At 39.4% G+C, this 17164-nt stretch overlaps 1 protein-coding gene across 11 annotated transcripts in view; it reads left to right on the top strand.

Annotated features, from left to right (window-relative positions):
• PCGF5 (polycomb group ring finger 5) overlaps positions 1-4787 on the top strand; it is a 105402-nt gene extending 100615 nt beyond the window's left edge. For all 11 annotated transcript variants that reach the window (XR_013763545.1, XM_079138275.1, XM_079138267.1 and 8 more), the window contains one exon: positions 1879-4787. Coding sequence is in view for 10 of the 11 variants with exons in the window: in XM_079138275.1 (XP_078994401.1) it covers positions 1879-1926 (48 nt within the window). In the remaining variant the exon portion in view is untranslated. The remainder of the gene's footprint in view (positions 1-1878) is intronic.
• The last annotated feature ends 12377 nt before the right edge of the window (positions 4788-17164 follow it).

The raw sequence follows: 17164 nt of genomic DNA, 5'->3' as shown, positions 1-17164 counted from the left end.
CATAATGAGTCTTGAGGACTAGAACCTATGAAACAGAATTAGTACAATCACTTAATGCAGGGAGAGGCCATGTTTCATTTAGTAAATGGAATTCCATCTTCATAAAGTAACTGAAACACAAATGGAACTTAAAGTATTAAGTATTAACACTGAAGAATTTTCAGTGTTATAACACATTTCAATAAAATTATTAATCTCTATATGTGGTCATAGAATCAATACAAATGGTTTTTTGGAGGGGAGAAAGAAAACCATCTTTAGCCCAAATCTGAGAAAATCCCAACCAATGACAACCAAGCCATCTTATTCCCCTCTTGCTTTCATCCTTAGTAGAATTGTTGATTGATACTTCTGTATATGTTCAATGTATCCTAAAATGAGTTACTTAATTACAGGATGTGTGCAAATTCAACAATCAGGAATGGAAAGAAAAAGTGAAGATTATTATAATAAACAGAAAGCTGTGGGTTGGAGTGAAGTAGAATGGGAATTAGTGAAATAAGGATAGGAGAGTATCTGTGTTAATGGTCTCAAAATGTGGCTGAGCTTCAGAAACTTCCAGAGAATTTTGTAAAATATAGATTTCTGTGCCCCACTCCTAGATAATCAGATTCTCTAGGAACTGCATAAAGTTGAAAATAAAAACAAGTAAAATTAAAACCAAAATACTTTTAGACCATGAAAATTTCAGGAGACTAAGGTTGTTACTCTAGCCCTTAGAAAGCTAGTAGTGGCATGTCCCTGGGAGAGCACGATGTAGGGCATTTATTCCTACTCATCTGTCCTGTCCTGAACTGAAGGTAAAAGATAGCCCAACGTTGAGTCTTGTCAATATGTAATGTAAGTGCTGCAATGATCATTTTCAGAATTGTAAAATCTCAGTCTGTCCTTTGTATCTATGTGAAAGAATAAAGTTCTCTACTGGATTTTTTCATTTGCCTACACTAAGGTGAAGAAACATGTTAGTTGCCATTTCCCCCTTTTCTTGATTCCATGAAAGTAGCTACTCAAATTATATTTTTAAAAGGGAAACCTACAGCTTTAAGAAAAGGAAAATTATTGGTTCTCCAGACCTTTTCCAACTTCGTGATGTTTTGGTTCTGTATTATATGGGAAATAGAGGCAAAAATAGATGCAGAGGGGGCATAGCATATGCCTGTATCTGCAAGACATTCTTTCTAGTACTATATGGTAACCAGATTCATGATACCTTTTCTAAATAGAGGAACACTTAGGACAATATGAGCTTTTTAAATTTATATATTGGATCTGAATATATAATAGTATCAACTATTGAAAAAATGCAGTGACCTAATATTTCATGTGACATTAGCTACTTGTTTTTCAGTATTTTTTAAGACCATTAAAATAAATCTTAAATGCTAACACAACAAAAAATATTAAACTTATAAAAAAATGTGCTTTGGAAAACTACTCCAGTTTCACAGTTTCAGAGCATGGAGTCTCTTAATGTGTGATTTAGTGGGTTCTCACCAGCAGCAGATCCATTTGTTCAGCCCCCACCCTAACACCTGGGTTACTAGTGGAACACTTGAAAGCAGAACATGTAGCTTATAATCATCCATCCATCAGCCCCACCTCTCCTTGGTCACATATGCAGCCCCCCATTGTCCATAGGCTTTGAACTTGACCTCTGCTGTATATTAGTGAAAACTTGATGATCAAAGAAGAATAATGGCAATCAAAAGAAATAATGGTAATAATTTAAATCATAAATAGCAACTTAAATCTTGGTATAATCACTAGCACCAGGAAATGTAGTAAATTATAACCCCAAATGCTTAAAATCTTTTGTATGTAAATTATATTGTTTTTATGCAAACAGAGTCTTATTCATCATCTGTCTTTATTTTATAGTCATACCCTATGGTATTGCAGTATCGACCAAGAATTGATTTCGGTTAGACCAAGGGGCCTAGATTTCACTGAAATGAATCCTGCACTATTTGTTTACTCGTCGACAGATTGCACAGTGAACGGTGTGTGGACTAGAGGGACACAATCAGATTCTCAGCATGCAAATAAGGCCATTGTCTGTCTCTAAAATTGTCAGTTACATTCATGTTGTTTCTCTTAAGAGCAAACCAAGTGCCATTCTGCTACTGAACCATCTGCATAAGGTATTTGTGCTGTCTCACAGTGTGCACGTCATGGCTGGAATCAGTTAGGTGTAGCCATGATTCATTCTTCTGAATATTTTGCTTGCCTGTTCCAAGATTGTTCAAATGTTTAATTACACTAGTAAAATGGCTCAATCTTTGTGGTGTTGCAGTTTTCACATACTTAACTATTTTATTAATTCTCGTTTAAATAGGGTACTATACAAGAACCTAATAATTATATCTTGAAATTATTTTGTATGGAACTGTATTTAGAAAAGTGGTTTCTGAACCACTGTCCTATTCTTGGTAAGCTTTTTGTGTAAGAAATAGTTCATTCTTGAGTGTGCAAGTCCTTTTGTGAAGAATTCCAGTTATTCTTTAACATTGGAGCACATCATAATTGTAGGCATTCTAAGCATCTCTCTGTGTAGTCTACCAATTTGCACAAGGAAGGCACATTAGCCCTCCAGATCAGAAATGTAGGTGACTTCTTGGACAACCTAAGTTAGATTCAAAACCATTCACAATGTTGGCAGCTGATCACATTTACTTCTAATAAAATTAATGTGTAAGTAAGGTTAATTGTTCATAATGCCTTATGACAAGCGGGTGCTGCTTCATGAAACTTCATTGTATAGCCCATTTTATGTATGTATCATTACTTTGTTGCTGTCGTTTAATGAATGCTTTGTTTTTCTTTTTAAGTTGGCCTTAGGTGTGTGGCATTGTGGCATGAGGGTTATGTATGATGATTTTAAATGTTAGGATTTTTAGAGCAGATAACATTTTATGGCTTCAAAAGTCTCAAAAACAGTTGTAGATTCAAACTGTTAGTTACCTATCACATTTCCAAACCATATGCATCAAATAGATTAAATACAGTGTAGTGGATAAACATGCTAACCAAAATTAATGGTTTAAGGATATTTTCTTTTAGATACTGTAGCAATGGGTGGGGGGTGGGATTATTGTTTTATACATGAATTCATTAAAAGTCAGAACTATGATGATGTCATTGATTTTGCAGTTTTGTTATAAGTCTTCCATTCATTACAGTTTAGTCTGCAAGTCAAAGAAAGTCTTTTTACCTTAAATTAGATGAAAAACTTCATTTTAAAGCTTTTAAAATCCACAGTTGTTTTCACAAAACCTCCTTGGAAATTGTTTTATCAGTAGCTTTGAAACAACCTTGCAACTTCGGACAAAATCTTGGAAATTAGGAGAAATTACTTGTGTTAGAAATCTGACATGAGCACAATCTGTGTTTTACATAGGTAGTTTTTATATTGTATACACGGTAGCTGTGCTACATTTTCCAGTAAAATGTATCACAGTTAACACCTTCTGAATAGAAATAAAACATTGTACAACTCTAAGAAATATACAAAATACATCTCAACATTGATGCATTTCACAATGTAAAAGCTTAAAGTTAATGATTACCCTTTACGTATATGTTTTATCAAGTCCAAAAGTCTGTATTAAAGTTTTCTGTTATTGTTCTGACTTTGGTGAAGAAGTTTACAGCAGTACTATCTTAGCTTCATTTTGTTGGATTATGTGTGTTCTTGGAAAGGGTTTATAAGCAGAATTTATAAGGCAGTTTTTATTAACTATCAATGCTTGGAAAAGACCATTACACTCCACCAAAAACTGAATTTGTTATCCAGTTACAGAAATTATTTTGCTGTACTGTGAAACCTAGTTCCTAAATATCCTTGAGAATTTTTTAAAATTATTATAAAAGTGTCACATCTTGATTGATTAAAACAAGTGTCTTACATATGGAAGTTAATTAACTTAAAATGAATTAAGAGTACATTTTGAAAACCACAAATGAGTCTTGGATGTTTTGGCTCCACAACCAAAACTTACGGCCATGAACTAGTTTTATATACAAGATCTCTTTAAATTTGACCCTTGCCTGATCATATGTAATTTCACTGTATTTCAAGGAAATATATAGGAAGCAATTATGGAATTGAGAATAGGTGTATATAAAATTGTTTAATGTTAAAGCACTGACATTTTTATTGAAATGCAATAGAATTTGTGCCAAAACATGTTTAAAAAAAACTTACATAAAGAAGGGCATCAATTGTTAATTGGAAAAAGGTTCACATTTGTTGGTGGTCCTGAGTAATGTGGTATTGCCACTAGAGCCTAGACTTCTTCAGCTGACCTCTTGGTGTATCATCTATAAGTTTCTAAGAATGGGACTGCTCTCATGTCCAGTAATACACTAAATTCCCAGTTAATTATCTCTTACATCAGGTCACAGAATTTGCAGGCAAGCAGGTATGGAAAAAATGTACAGGCACCTTTTATGGTTAGCTTTATAAAATAAGGTGCTAATAAAACAAATGCTTCATATTAATAACCTATAGGAATAATATTCTGAATCTGTAAAATCAGAGAATAACCCTAGATTTACACTTTAATCTGTTGTTTCTTAAGCAATAAACTGAAAAAAACCTTTATTTCCATAAAAGATTTTGTTATCTGTTTAATCTGCCTTAAATATCAGATATAAAAGGGTCAAGGAATCTTGGATATAAAGAATGTCCGTGGTTTATAAGTGACATGCTAATTGAAGTAATCACATCAGTTAATAGAGAAATCAAAATATGGCCTTCTTTCTAGATTAACAAAACTCCTAAGATGAGGTAATATTCAGTCTTGGATTTGGGTTACATCCTTTAACTACTTTTAGAAAAGTGTATTATTTCTTTACTTGTTGAACTTCTATCCCAAACTAATATGCCACATTTTATAAATGTAATGGGTTTGCTAAACTATATTATATACTCAAATGTTACCTAAATTTGAAGTGATTCTTTAAGGAAAAAGTATGCTATGTAATATTGTTTAGCTTTATCGAATATTTAAGAGAAAGTGCCTCATTGCTAAAGTGCATTTCTGTTTTAGATTTATTGCATCAATTTTGAGTTATCTGTATGTCTCTCATGAATTGTTTCATATCTAAATAGGCACTTGTAAGTTAATCTCTTTTTAAAGATTTTCATAAGAATATAGATATCACCAAAGACATTTTACTGTTAATTAATAATTGTGTTGGAGAAACCATTTTAACAGTTTAGAGGTTGGAAGTTTTTAGGTAGCAACTTAATTTTGTATAGTTAGGCAATAACCTTGATTAATTGTTAAAACATCACCAAAGAAAGGCTTTAAACTGAATTTTCTTGGTGAGAAGGGTCAAATGCAGGTTTTTCTTGCAATAATCAGAGCACACTTCCTTTCAAATGTTTTCACTCTTTTTAAGCACCATCTGAACAGATTTTAGGTATCCTCAAACATGAGAAAGAGATAAACATGTTTTTCTAAATGAAATATGGGAGAAATACTTCTAAAAGAACATTGAAATTATGATTTTAAATTTTAATTTGAAAAGTCTTTCATTCCATGGAGGCAGTATAAAATAAATTATACTTATTTAGTTCCCAGAGTCTTAATAATATGAGAAATTTTATTTGAGAGACTTTGGTAAAAATATTGACATCCTTACTTGTGAAGAAGATAGTACATTTTTCTAGATTTACATAGTGCTTTTTGTATATTCAGAAGCAAAATTTCCATAAGGGCCTGTTTTGTTTTCTTAAAAAGTAGCTCTTTTTGTCTTATTTCTCAGCAGTAACTTTATTAAAACTTAGCCATATAAGAGCATCTGCATACATCAAGAGAGATGTACTATTATGCCACTTCTCCTCCAGAGTCATTCTGTGTTCCACCTTTAAGGTAAAATTCATTTTATGAAGTCTATCTGATGGGTCACTAGGTAAACCTCAAATAGGTTAAATGTGAACGCACACTCTATTATGTACTCTGGTCTATCATACAGAATCTTCCAGCAGCTGAGCTTTATACCAGATGTTGATTGGTTGTAGGAATTTTAAAAATGACTGCATTTGCCATAACTTTTCTTTTCTGGATTCGAAACACAAAAACTTGAAATACTGTTATCATTATTTTAAGATATACAACCCTATAATTTGGAGAGCAATAAAGAATGTAACACATCTGCTAGATCTGGTTTTGAAAAACATTAAATACACTAAAGACTCTGAAGCCCTTTCAAAGCACAAGATAACCAACTGTGTCTGGATTTACTTGATATACGTAGTTCAGTAATATTTTGGTGGAAAACATAAGATAAAGTTTATTAAGATGTACTTAAATATACAGTACAGGGTTTTCATAGTGTTGGGTTTTTAAAAAAGCAGTGGTGGTTTTCCAATAATTTAAAAGTGATTCTTTTCTTATGACACAGTTTTCACAAATAGTGTTAATTTGCTGTCCCTTATCATATTTGCAAATAAAATTCAAATGCTTGAGCACTTCCTCTTCAGAAAGTTATAAAATTAAACTTAAAAATAATTTAATTACTTCAAATGCTTATGCAAATGTGTATAGTTGTTATGTCCCTTTTTCGATGATTCAAAACTGAGACTTTTTCAGAAATGCTTAGTTTTGAAATCTAGAATCAAGTGAAACATACATGTTAAATATACTAGATCTAGTTTTCTTCCATCTTATAGAACTTCATGGAATAAGCAACTAATCTAGTCCAAATGAAGATTAACTATTTCTGGGTTTTGTAGAGATAGTAAACAGTTTAATTTATTTATCCATACACTTCACATTAATCCACTGGAGCAGGAGTTCTACACATTAAAATGTAATGGGATCAGCCTAACATTGTTTGAGATCAGTTTTCTTTTGCTGTATTTTTTAGAATGGGGGTGGGGGCCTAAGTGTCCTTATGAAGCTGTGGTCCAGGACAAGAGCTTGTGGGGGGAGTATCAATGTTCCGCTGCTTTCCTGCATCTGGCAACACAACAGCGATCATCCGTTTATATTAGGGTAGCCCTCACAATAAATAAAGCTATCATAGAATATATTGTAAAGTTATGTTGCTAATTTTACTTTGAAATATGAAATATTTTAAGCTTTTTGTCAAAAGTGGTAACATCTTAATACAAATAAAAACCTTTTTGTGGTTGTAAGATTTAGCTTATAAATCATTCAAATTGAAGTGAAAGAATTACCAGGTCATTGTTAATGACTTAGTCTATTAAGAATATATGTATTTTTGTAAAGGAAAAGCACTTGTAGATATTTAATCAGTACAAGATATATGTCTGTTTTGCAGAAATAAAATGCTGCTTAGAGATTCTCTTTAAATATTTTTTATTTTTGTGCTCAAATGTATTTTCTGTTGATCTATGGAATGTTCTGTACAAAGCTGTATGATTGTACTGTTGGGCTAGATACATTTTTTTTTTTATCTGAACTTAGCCAAGTATATTTGACCATGTTAAAAATAGTATCTTTGTTATTAAAATTTTGATTGCATAATTTGTTGTTTGTCATATTATTTACTATTAATAACTGTAGATTGCAGCCTTGGCTAAAAATGTCTCCTTTAAGTACTACTTGTGCAGCAAATTTTATTGAAATTCATTGTGCGCCTGAGATCTGAAGCTTCTTCTGAAGCTTCTTCAACTTTTTAGTTTTAAGGTAGCAGACTGCCCCTCAAGTAAAACTTCAGGTGTCTACACACAGAAGAGTTTTGTTTTGTTAGATTAACCAATAGATTTCCCAATAGAAAGCAGTTGGGGAACCAAAGAAAGGATTTCCTCCTTCAGTCAAAGAACTTGGCTTGGCTTTGTTTTTTTAATACCCTCCATGTACACTTAGCTGGGGGATTTTTCCCCCTTTTTCCTTTTTTTGAGGCTAAAGCAAGACCTTTAAGTCACGGAGGCCATGATAACTTATCTCTGCCTCATTGTTAATAGTGAAACCTCGGAGGTGGCTGGAAACCCCTGCCTTCAGTAAGATATGGAAAGAGCTTCCCCAGGAGCAGCGTTTGGCTTCCTTCCATCTTTTGCCTGCACTCTCACCAAGGCTGCTGCTCAATGGGAAGATTGTTCATGAGAAGTGCTCAGAGGCAGGATACGTTCCTTTCCTCTCATGTCATTAGCCAGATGGTTGCCCGACTGTAAGGAAGGCTGGAGGACACAATGAAGCCATGTCCCAAGCAGAGAAAGAACAGTTCTGTAACATGCTAATCTCTCTTCTAGACCTCCATTTTAGAAAAGGTCTACCCAGGTCTTGAAACGTTGTTGTCAATGCAGGCCCATCTCTGATCTCTTCACTCATTTAGAAAGATAGGGAGGGGTCTTGTATTCAGGCTAGGCCTTAGAAGCTCAGCCTCTTAACGTAGCTGGACAGTCTGCAGGTGGTATTTTTCTGGAAGCCAAGTAAAACCTGCTTAGCACCCAAATCCTGTTGTGGAATTTGGAGTTCCAGGATAGCTACCCTAAAAATCAAATGGAGAATTATGCCCAGAAAGAATAATAGGCAACAGCACTACCCAGTGAAAAGAAACAAAGCCTGTTTCTCCTTAGAAAACTGTGGCCTCATATAAAAAAGTTCCTGCTCCTCTTATAAAAAATCCCTGTTCCTTTCTATAAAGCCCTTTTCCTTAAAAGCCCAAGATCCTCCTTACAAATCTAGCTCTTCCTACAATGCCATGTTGCTTCTTTAAACCATACTCCCACCTAGCCCTGCTCCTCCTTAGGAAGTACATCTCCTCAAATAGCATCCTGCACCTCTTACAAAGACCTAAGCCCTGACTTTCCATACAAAGCTGCACTCCACCTTCAAAGCCCCACTGACAGCAACATGCTCTCCTGCTTTTACAAAGCCCTGTGCCTCCTCCCAAAGCCACAATCTCCTTTAAAAATCCCGCCCTCCATATTCTTTACAAAACCCTGATCCTACAGAGCACCACTGATAATTACAGGTCCTGCTGTTCTACAGGGTCCTCCTTCCACAATCCCTGCTTCTACAAACCTTATTCCTCCTTGTCAAGCCCTGCTCTTCCTAAGAAGCAAACTAACTCCTTTGAAAATTTACTTTTCCTTACCAAGTTTGGCCCTCCTGCAAACTGCTTTTCCTTGAAAAGGCCAGGTTCTCCTACAAAGTCCTGCTGTCCTTGAAAGCTGTTCCTTCAATGAGGCCTGCCTGCCTGCAAGTCATGCTCCTCCTTCCAAAACCCTGTGATGGCCTGCCCCTCCTATAAAATCCAGCTTTTCTTACTAAGTCCTGTTCCACTTTCACAAAGCTCTGAGCCACCTAGAAAACTGGACTCCTCTTAGGAAACCTGGCTGCTCCTGAAGAGCTAGGGGCCTCCTAAAAAGCCATGCTTCTCATTACAGAGCCCTGCTCCTCACAAAACCTGCTGGTTGTACAAAGCCCTGCTCCTCCTTACAAAGCCCTGTCCATCCTACAAAGCGCTAGGCCTCCTGAAAATTCCCCTACTACTTATAAATTTGTGCTCTTCCTTACAAAGCCTCATTCCTGCTTACAAAATCCAGGTCCTCCGGGCTCCGCTTTATTCCTCTTACAAAGTCTGCTCCTTATGAACACTGCTCCATCCACAGTCTTCTCTTCAGGAAGCCTGCTGCTTCTATCCACAGATCCCTGCTCCGTACAAAACCCTGTTTGTCCTATAAACTCTGTCCCTTCTTACAAAGCCCAGCTCCCTCTTATAAACAAACCTTTGCCCCTGGAACAAAGCCCCTCCTCCAACAAGCCCCAGTCCTGGTTACAAAGCCTTGCTCCTCCTAAGCCTCCCTCCTCCTTAACTAAGCTGACTCCATCTGCCTATGTTCTGCTCCTCCTGACAAAGCCCCATTCAAAGCAGGGAGCCCTGCTCCTCCTGACAGTGCTGCTCCTCTTTAAAAAGCTTTATTTTCCCTACAGAGCCTACTACTTACAAAGCCTTGGCTTCTCAAAACCCTCCTCCTCCTACAAACCCTGCTTTACCTGACAAAGCCCAGGTAGATCCTCCTAGGAAGTCCTTTTCTCCTGGAAACCTCTGCTACTTCTACAAGCTCCTGTGCCTTTTACCAAATCCTACCCTTCTGTGAGCCCCGCTCTTTCTACAAACCCACTCCACAAAGTGTCCCTCTTCTTTGTAACACCTGTCCTTAAAAGCTCAGATACTCCTTGCAAAGCTCTGCTTCTTTTCCTAAGGCTCACTCCTATTTAAATGCCCTTCTAGGTACAGTGGGGCACTCCTGTAGTCCAGCTACTTGGGAGGCTAAGATGGGAGAATTGCTTGAGCCCAGGAGTTAAAGACCAGTCTCAGCAGTGCACTGAGACCATGTCTCTGGAGGAGAAAAGAGAACTAAAATGCCCTGCACCTTACAAAGGCCCCTTTCCTCCTTAGAAAGCCCTGGTCTTCCTACCATCCCCTGTTCCTACTTATTTACAAAGCCCATTCCTCCTACATGGCCCAATCCATGTCCTACCTCCTCAAGGGGGGTGACCCATACTTCCTCTTCACAACACTTGGCACTTTTTATCACAGTCATGGATGTCTTCCCAGTAGATGGTAAGTTTTGAAAGGGGTGTTGACTTGGTCACTGTGGTATATCCCACACACTCACAAACATAACTTGCAGAGTAACTGGCACCCCTAAACAGTAGTGACTGAAACTGGACTTCAGAAGGAGGAGCAAAGCCCACACAGTCTGTAGCTCCTTCTATAACTGTCTCTTTTCCCAGCACTGTCTGCATCTCTTGCTTCAGAACTTGCACATGGTCAGTAGGAAAGGTGTAAAGGTGCCAGGTGGGAATCTTTTCAGTTTAAAAATAAATGCTGTTTCCTTCGTGCAAGATTCCTGTAAATGCTGTGAGGGCAGATCTGCTTCCTGTTCCCACCATATTCCCAGCATTATCTAACACCAGAAAACAAAGGGGTGAAGAGGGGGAAACAGGAACACATTCCCTAGTCAAGCTGTGGGCCCTGGCACTGGACCTGAGGCCCCAGAGACCTTCCATTGGTCACGCTCCCATTGTTAGGTAGCTGAGTCAGCCATGAGCAGGGCATCAGGAAGGACAATAAAGAGCAATAACAAACAGGGAAGACATCAGACATGCATCACAAAACAGATCACATGGAGCCTTATCAGACAGGTGAGCATCTGGAACATGGGAGGCAAAGTGTGCCACCTTCCCAACCTATGGGGAATTATAACCCCTTAAGGGAACTATTACTTGAATCATGGGAAACTTTGCTGAAACAGACAAGCTTCAGGGGATGTGATATGTCGAACCACCCCCAGCCATAGTTAATTATAATCCCTTAAGGGAACTACTGGTTCCAGACCATATCACCACTCTCTTATGACCAGGTCTCCAGGACCCTCACTTATCACCAAAACCATGTCACAACCACCCCTTGTGACTAGGTCACCATGACCCTCACATTGGAAATTCGCTAAAGGTTATACAGGGGATAATTAACCACTTACTGGAGTACAAGAGAACGGAACAGGGACAAAAAAAATCTCAAATCCCTTAAAAACTCCCAATTCTGTTAAGGCCACACTGTTCCCTTTAGAGATGGTCCCAGCTACTCAGTGCCTGTGGTATATGCTTATCTCTCCTGTTCTCATGTTCCCAAATAAACTACTCCCTCCTTCGATATGTGACTTGAATGAAACTGTTCTCACAAGATCACAAGAATGGGTGGCTATAGATTACCACCACCCCTTCAGCTGTGTAGGTGGTGGGTTTCCTCAGCAACAACATCATAGTGTCACAGAGCTCCCAACCAGCCTCTCTCTCCTTCTCTCCCTTTTTCTCTCTTGTCCTTTTCCCTTTTCCAGAAATTACCTCGGTCAAGCCCTCAGGACACAGGACCTAGTAGGAGCAAGGTTGGTGCATTCCTGCTGGAGAGATCAGGCCTGAAGGGCTGGGCTGTGCAGGGTTTACTGCCCAGGAGCTCATGGCTTCCTGCTCACCCTCAACTCTATATCCCCAACCCCGGATGGCTGGCTCACAACCACAGAGCAGCACTGACTGCCCTGGGAAGGAACAAAGAGAAAATAGTCTGGATTGAAGCAGTGTAATCCACCCAGCTCTTAGAGAAAGCAGAAACCATTATTTCTATCTTTTTTGCTCTCTATTCATTTCTGCTTTTTTTTTTTCCAGTTTCATTATCATCTTCTGCACTTCTCTCTCCATATATTTTCTCTCCTTTGAATTCTCTCCTCCTTTTCTTCTGTGCATTGCACCTCTCATTCCTATTCCCCTCTTGTTTGTCTCTTTAGTCTCAGCCACTTCTAACCTCCTCCCTTCCTTTTCCCATCTGTGTTTTATTCTTACCTCTCTTCTCCTCACTTATGTCCCCAATGTCTTTCTGTCATTTCCTGCATTCCTTTCCTATGCTCTCCTTCTCTCTCCTTTGCCCTTCTCCTGCAGGTTAATTCTTCTTTCCTTCTGGTCTTCTGCACTACTCCAGGTCATGCTTGTCCCTCCCATCTATTGGAGGATGATTAGCTGGAGAACTGCCATTTGGAAGCCACTGTGTGCCCCAGAAGACCCTCCGCGTGTGTCATTCCTGTGGCCAACATATTGTTGGGGGGCATCCACACACACGAGGTGCTGCACTAGGCTCTGGGGTGTGATGATGAGTCGAATTCCGCCTGTACACAAGCAAAGCTTACAGCAAAGAAGAGGTGAGAGATGCAGACATGAAGCAAACACAGTAAATACTTGATAAAAACACTGGTGAAGGCTCTGAAGGAAATAAGTGCCATGAGAAAGGATGGGGGTCCCCACAAGAAAATAACACCTCAGCTGAGACCTGAAGGATAAGCAGCATTTTGCCAGGCAAAAAGCAGGGGATATTATTCCTGAGAAAAATGTCGTCTCAGCATGGTCTTGGGGCAGCCCAGAATCTGCAGGTAGCCAGTGAATGAAGAGACAAATGAAGAATGAAGAGACAAAGAGGCTATCATGGGAGAGGATTCTGGAGAAGGCGGCAAGACAGGGCCATGTGGACATCTTGGGGCCAAATTTAAAAGCGTATGTTTTATTCTGAGCATGATAGGAAGACTTTAAACAGTGGGTCAACATCCCTTATGGTTTAATATTACCACTCTGGGAGCTTGATGGAGGGCAGGTTGTGGGAGGATATGGGCGAGGAGAAAGATAGAGCAGATTAAAACCCAGGGCAGCAGTCCAGGCAAGGAAACAGCAAACGATCCCCAGGGCAGTGTCAGTGGGACTCGAGGTGAAAATAAGCACTGATAAAGGAAAGTGGGTCTCTGCTCCCTCTCACTCCACCCAGTGCACTGTGCCTACCTCTCAGTGTAACCCAAGTCATTAGGTCCAGGGTGAAGCTCCAGACATGGTGAGGAAAATCCAGACCGAGGGGGTGGGAAGACAATGTGGAACTCGAGAGGAGCAGCCACAGACAAACTCTCACTGCTGTCTCTAGAAACCTGGAGGGGCAGGAAGCTGAGCTCAGTTTGGAGAAGGGAAGAGAAAAGCCTTCTCTACTAGCCCTGCCCAGGGTCTGTCAGCCAGTGCTCCCCACACAACCAAAGGCCTGCCAAGTACCTTGCCTTGCCCAGCTCAGCCCCTTCTCCCCAAAGTTCTGCTCTGGGATGTCGACTGTGCTGCCTGCTCCTCCTCTTCCTTCTCTTGGCCCGGAAGTGAGTTTTGCTCCATCGCATCTGTGTTTCTCATCAGCCAAGCAGGGACTCTCTTCCCTCTCCCTGTCCTGATGCCTCCTGTTGAGAGGACCACCAAAATATAATAGGTTATAGATTAGGGGGAGCTCCACAAATAAGCACTAAACTGTAATCTGCAGTTATTAGCAGTGTGTGTGTGTGCGTGCGCATGGCCCAGTGTGTGTCTGCCATGCAGGGAATCGAGCCTCACAACAAGCACCTGCCCTGCCACTAGGTATACCCTCAGCACCAAATGTCTCTTTTCCACTTTCCTTCTGCTTTACTAGAGAGCCAACACAGCCATGCAAAGGATACAGATGACTCAAGAACACATGGACTCTCTGCCCTTTTCCATCACAGAGATGATCCTAAAGTTTGGGTGCCGTGGCATAGGCAAAGAAACCACTCAGGTCAGAAAAACCCCAGAACATAGAAAATGGAGGAACCCAATTTTTTCTACTTTTCGATCAAACAGGGAAGGGAAAGTAGGGAACATGTCAGTTCACATCCCCTGGACTGAAGGGTTCTGGGGTTGGGGATCCTCATTTCTTGTGTGGCATAGTTATATAATTTATATTATATTATATCATATTAATTATTATATAACCTATTACTTTCATGTTTTTTGTTTTTTCTTTACTGCATCAACAAGTTTCTCTTGTGAATGCATAGTCTGGCCATAGTCAACTAAAAAGATACTCAATGAACTCTCAATGGAAAACTGCAGGTGCACTTGATCCTAATTTACAGTCCTGGGGAAGATGTAACTTACTGATTTGACTGCTGGAAGCTAGTGGAAACAAGATGGTGAATAGCCTAAAGAATTTCCATCTCAATCCCTGATTCCTTTATACCCGTGATCTTTACTAATAAAAGAGAATCTGTTGCCTTTGCCTTAAGCTGTGATGGCAGCTTAATATGACTGCATGAAATGAGGATGAAAGTCTAAATATGCTTTTTAAAAGTTCATAAGAGTAAGTTTTATAAGTAGAAAAGGTCATGGGATTTGAAGTGGAGAGATAGAAACTTTCACTTTTAACTTCATTCTGTTGTATGTTGTCAAATTTGTTTCAAAGGTCAGAAAATAACAAACAGAGCAATAAAAAGTAAACTCAGAAAGAATAAAATTTATGATTTTTCCAAGTGCAGTAGTTAATATTGCTCCATGAGTCCCACAGGCTCCTTTCTCAGGAAGTCCTTTTCCTGCCCCACCACTGCCAGCCAGGCCTTGCACCTCTCCTCAAGAGCCCTCCACAAAAACCCACTGAAGGTATAACTACAAATCAAGTCAGATCCCTCCTGGGAAATTTACAGGAGACCTTTGTACTTCATCAGAGGACAAAATTCTAAGCCATAGGAAGGAAACTAGAGAGGTATGAATGTATCCTGAGATAGGAGTCAGGAGATGTTTATAAAATTTTAAGAAATGTGTTGTTTATACAAATAAATCAAATGGGTGTTTTATAGCACAGAGTTTGTGATCAGAGATCTGAGTGCAAATGTTTTTCTGACATATACTTTGGGCAAGATATCTGCCTTAGGGCTAGGGCTGTAGCTCAGTGGTAGAGCATTTGCCTCATACGTGTGAGGCACTGGATTTGATCCTCAGCACCACATAAAAGTAAATACATAAAAAAAGATATTGTGTCAATTTACAACTAAAAAAAATATTTAAAAAAGATATCTGCCTAGGACTCAGTTCCCTCATCTATCAACTGGGCATAATAAAAAGACAGTGTTGTTCTGAAGAATACATGTGAAGTGCTCAATAGAAAGCAGTCATTACCATTTAGGTTTATGAACTGCAAACGCTATTTATCTAGAATGGTAAGAAATTATAGAAAAGCTACACAAAACGTTTCTTCGGCAAAAATCCTGGATTGCTTTTGTGTTATTTAAGAAATGTTAATATGAATGATACGCAAATGGAATCAATACTATTCCAGTATTAAATCTAAATCAGTATATTGTACACACCTTCCCAAATGTCTGGGTGAGCATGAGTGTCCTGCAAATGCCACCATTCATTAGAGCCACTTGCTTTCTCCTTTCTCTCCTTGCTCAGTGTTCTTCCATTGCTCTTCATTGAATTGAAGAGAATGCTTGAAGGAGGACTGAAGCCTCCTGATGCCTACCAAGTCCTGGGAGTAAGGTAGACCAACTGTTTAGGTTTTAACAGGAGACACTTGGTTTCAGCATGTTAAAACTTCGGAAATCTCCCCAGTCCTGTGCAAACTGAGATGGTCTTCACTGTGCCTGGCAGCCTGGCTTACCTTTGTTGACTGTACTCAAAACCAGTGGCATTTTTCCCTTGGAGAGTAATTTTGCTAACATTCCTGTGAGTCTCTTTAGGTTTGATTAGAGTGAAATCTGGGCAACACAAATGGAATAAAAAGAGGGAAGCAGAATTATTTCCCCTACTCCCAAGATAAGTAACCCAGAGTTGAGGAGATTTAAGGGGTAAAGGAGGGATATGTGTGTATGCCTCTGGGTGCTTTGCTAGCCATGTGATCACATGTAGGAGTGTGTGTGTGTGTGTGTGTGTGTGTGTGTGTGTAATATGCTATGGAAATGAGAGAAGGGGGAGAGAATCTGATCTGTGCAAGAGCTTCTGGATGTGAGGGAAGCTGTGGTGGCTGCAGTTGAGTCATACAGTTCCCTACCCTGGCCTCCAGGGGGCGCCATCAGCCCTCAATAGTACCTTTACCCAACTGGAGGAAACAGATCCACCTTGAGGATGGTAAATAAGAGAATGCAGTGCATCTTCAGGATTAGGGCATGCAAGAATGAGGTGTTTGCACCTCAGAGGAAAGTCTGAATATAGTTGGAAAAAGCACCTCATTCTCATAATATTAAAGTTCTTCCATTCCTCCTTTACTTTGGAGAGAATGAGGAACATTATTCCAGCAATCTTTAGGGGATATCTGCCCTCAGGAAAAAGAACTCTGAAAGGCTGTTAACAGCAGGGAATGGTGAGGCCTGGCCTCCCTCACCTGGCTGCTTTCTCAGGGCTCCTGGTCCCTCTGGGTCACCTGCTTCAGTGAATAGGGAGCTAATTGCTGATTGCCTCCATGCTGATTGATGTACATTTGTTCCACTTGAAATGTTCTGAGAAAAGAACTGTTTCTAAAAAAGAGAGCCTTGTGTGGGCACAAGGAACATTAAGGGCAAGATTCCAAAAACACTAGGGGGTCGACCTTTCTCTGTAAGAATGTGCCATAGAAAGCAGAACATGGCTCACAGCATCCTCTGGTAATCTAAGAACACCCCCAAAAAGTTCAAGCACTCACCTTGTCTAAATCCTATTGGTGGGAAACAACAAATACAGAAGCTGGCATCAGAGCCCAGGCTGGCTCTGTCTTTGCCCCTGGCATGACTTCTTGGTAAGCCACACGAAATCTGGACTTCATTTTCTTCATCTGTAAAATGGCGGAGCTGGCCTAGATGGTACCCAAGCTCTCTTTCATGTCTGGTGCTTCGAGGGTCATA

Source organism: Sciurus vulgaris (assembly GCF_902686455.1).
Source record: "Sciurus vulgaris genome assembly, chromosome: 4".
In the NCBI taxonomy this organism is placed as follows: Eukaryota; Metazoa; Chordata; class Mammalia; order Rodentia; family Sciuridae; genus Sciurus; species Sciurus vulgaris.
Note: the sequence above shows the minus strand (reverse complement) of the source record. Positions and strands in the feature narration are given on the sequence as shown.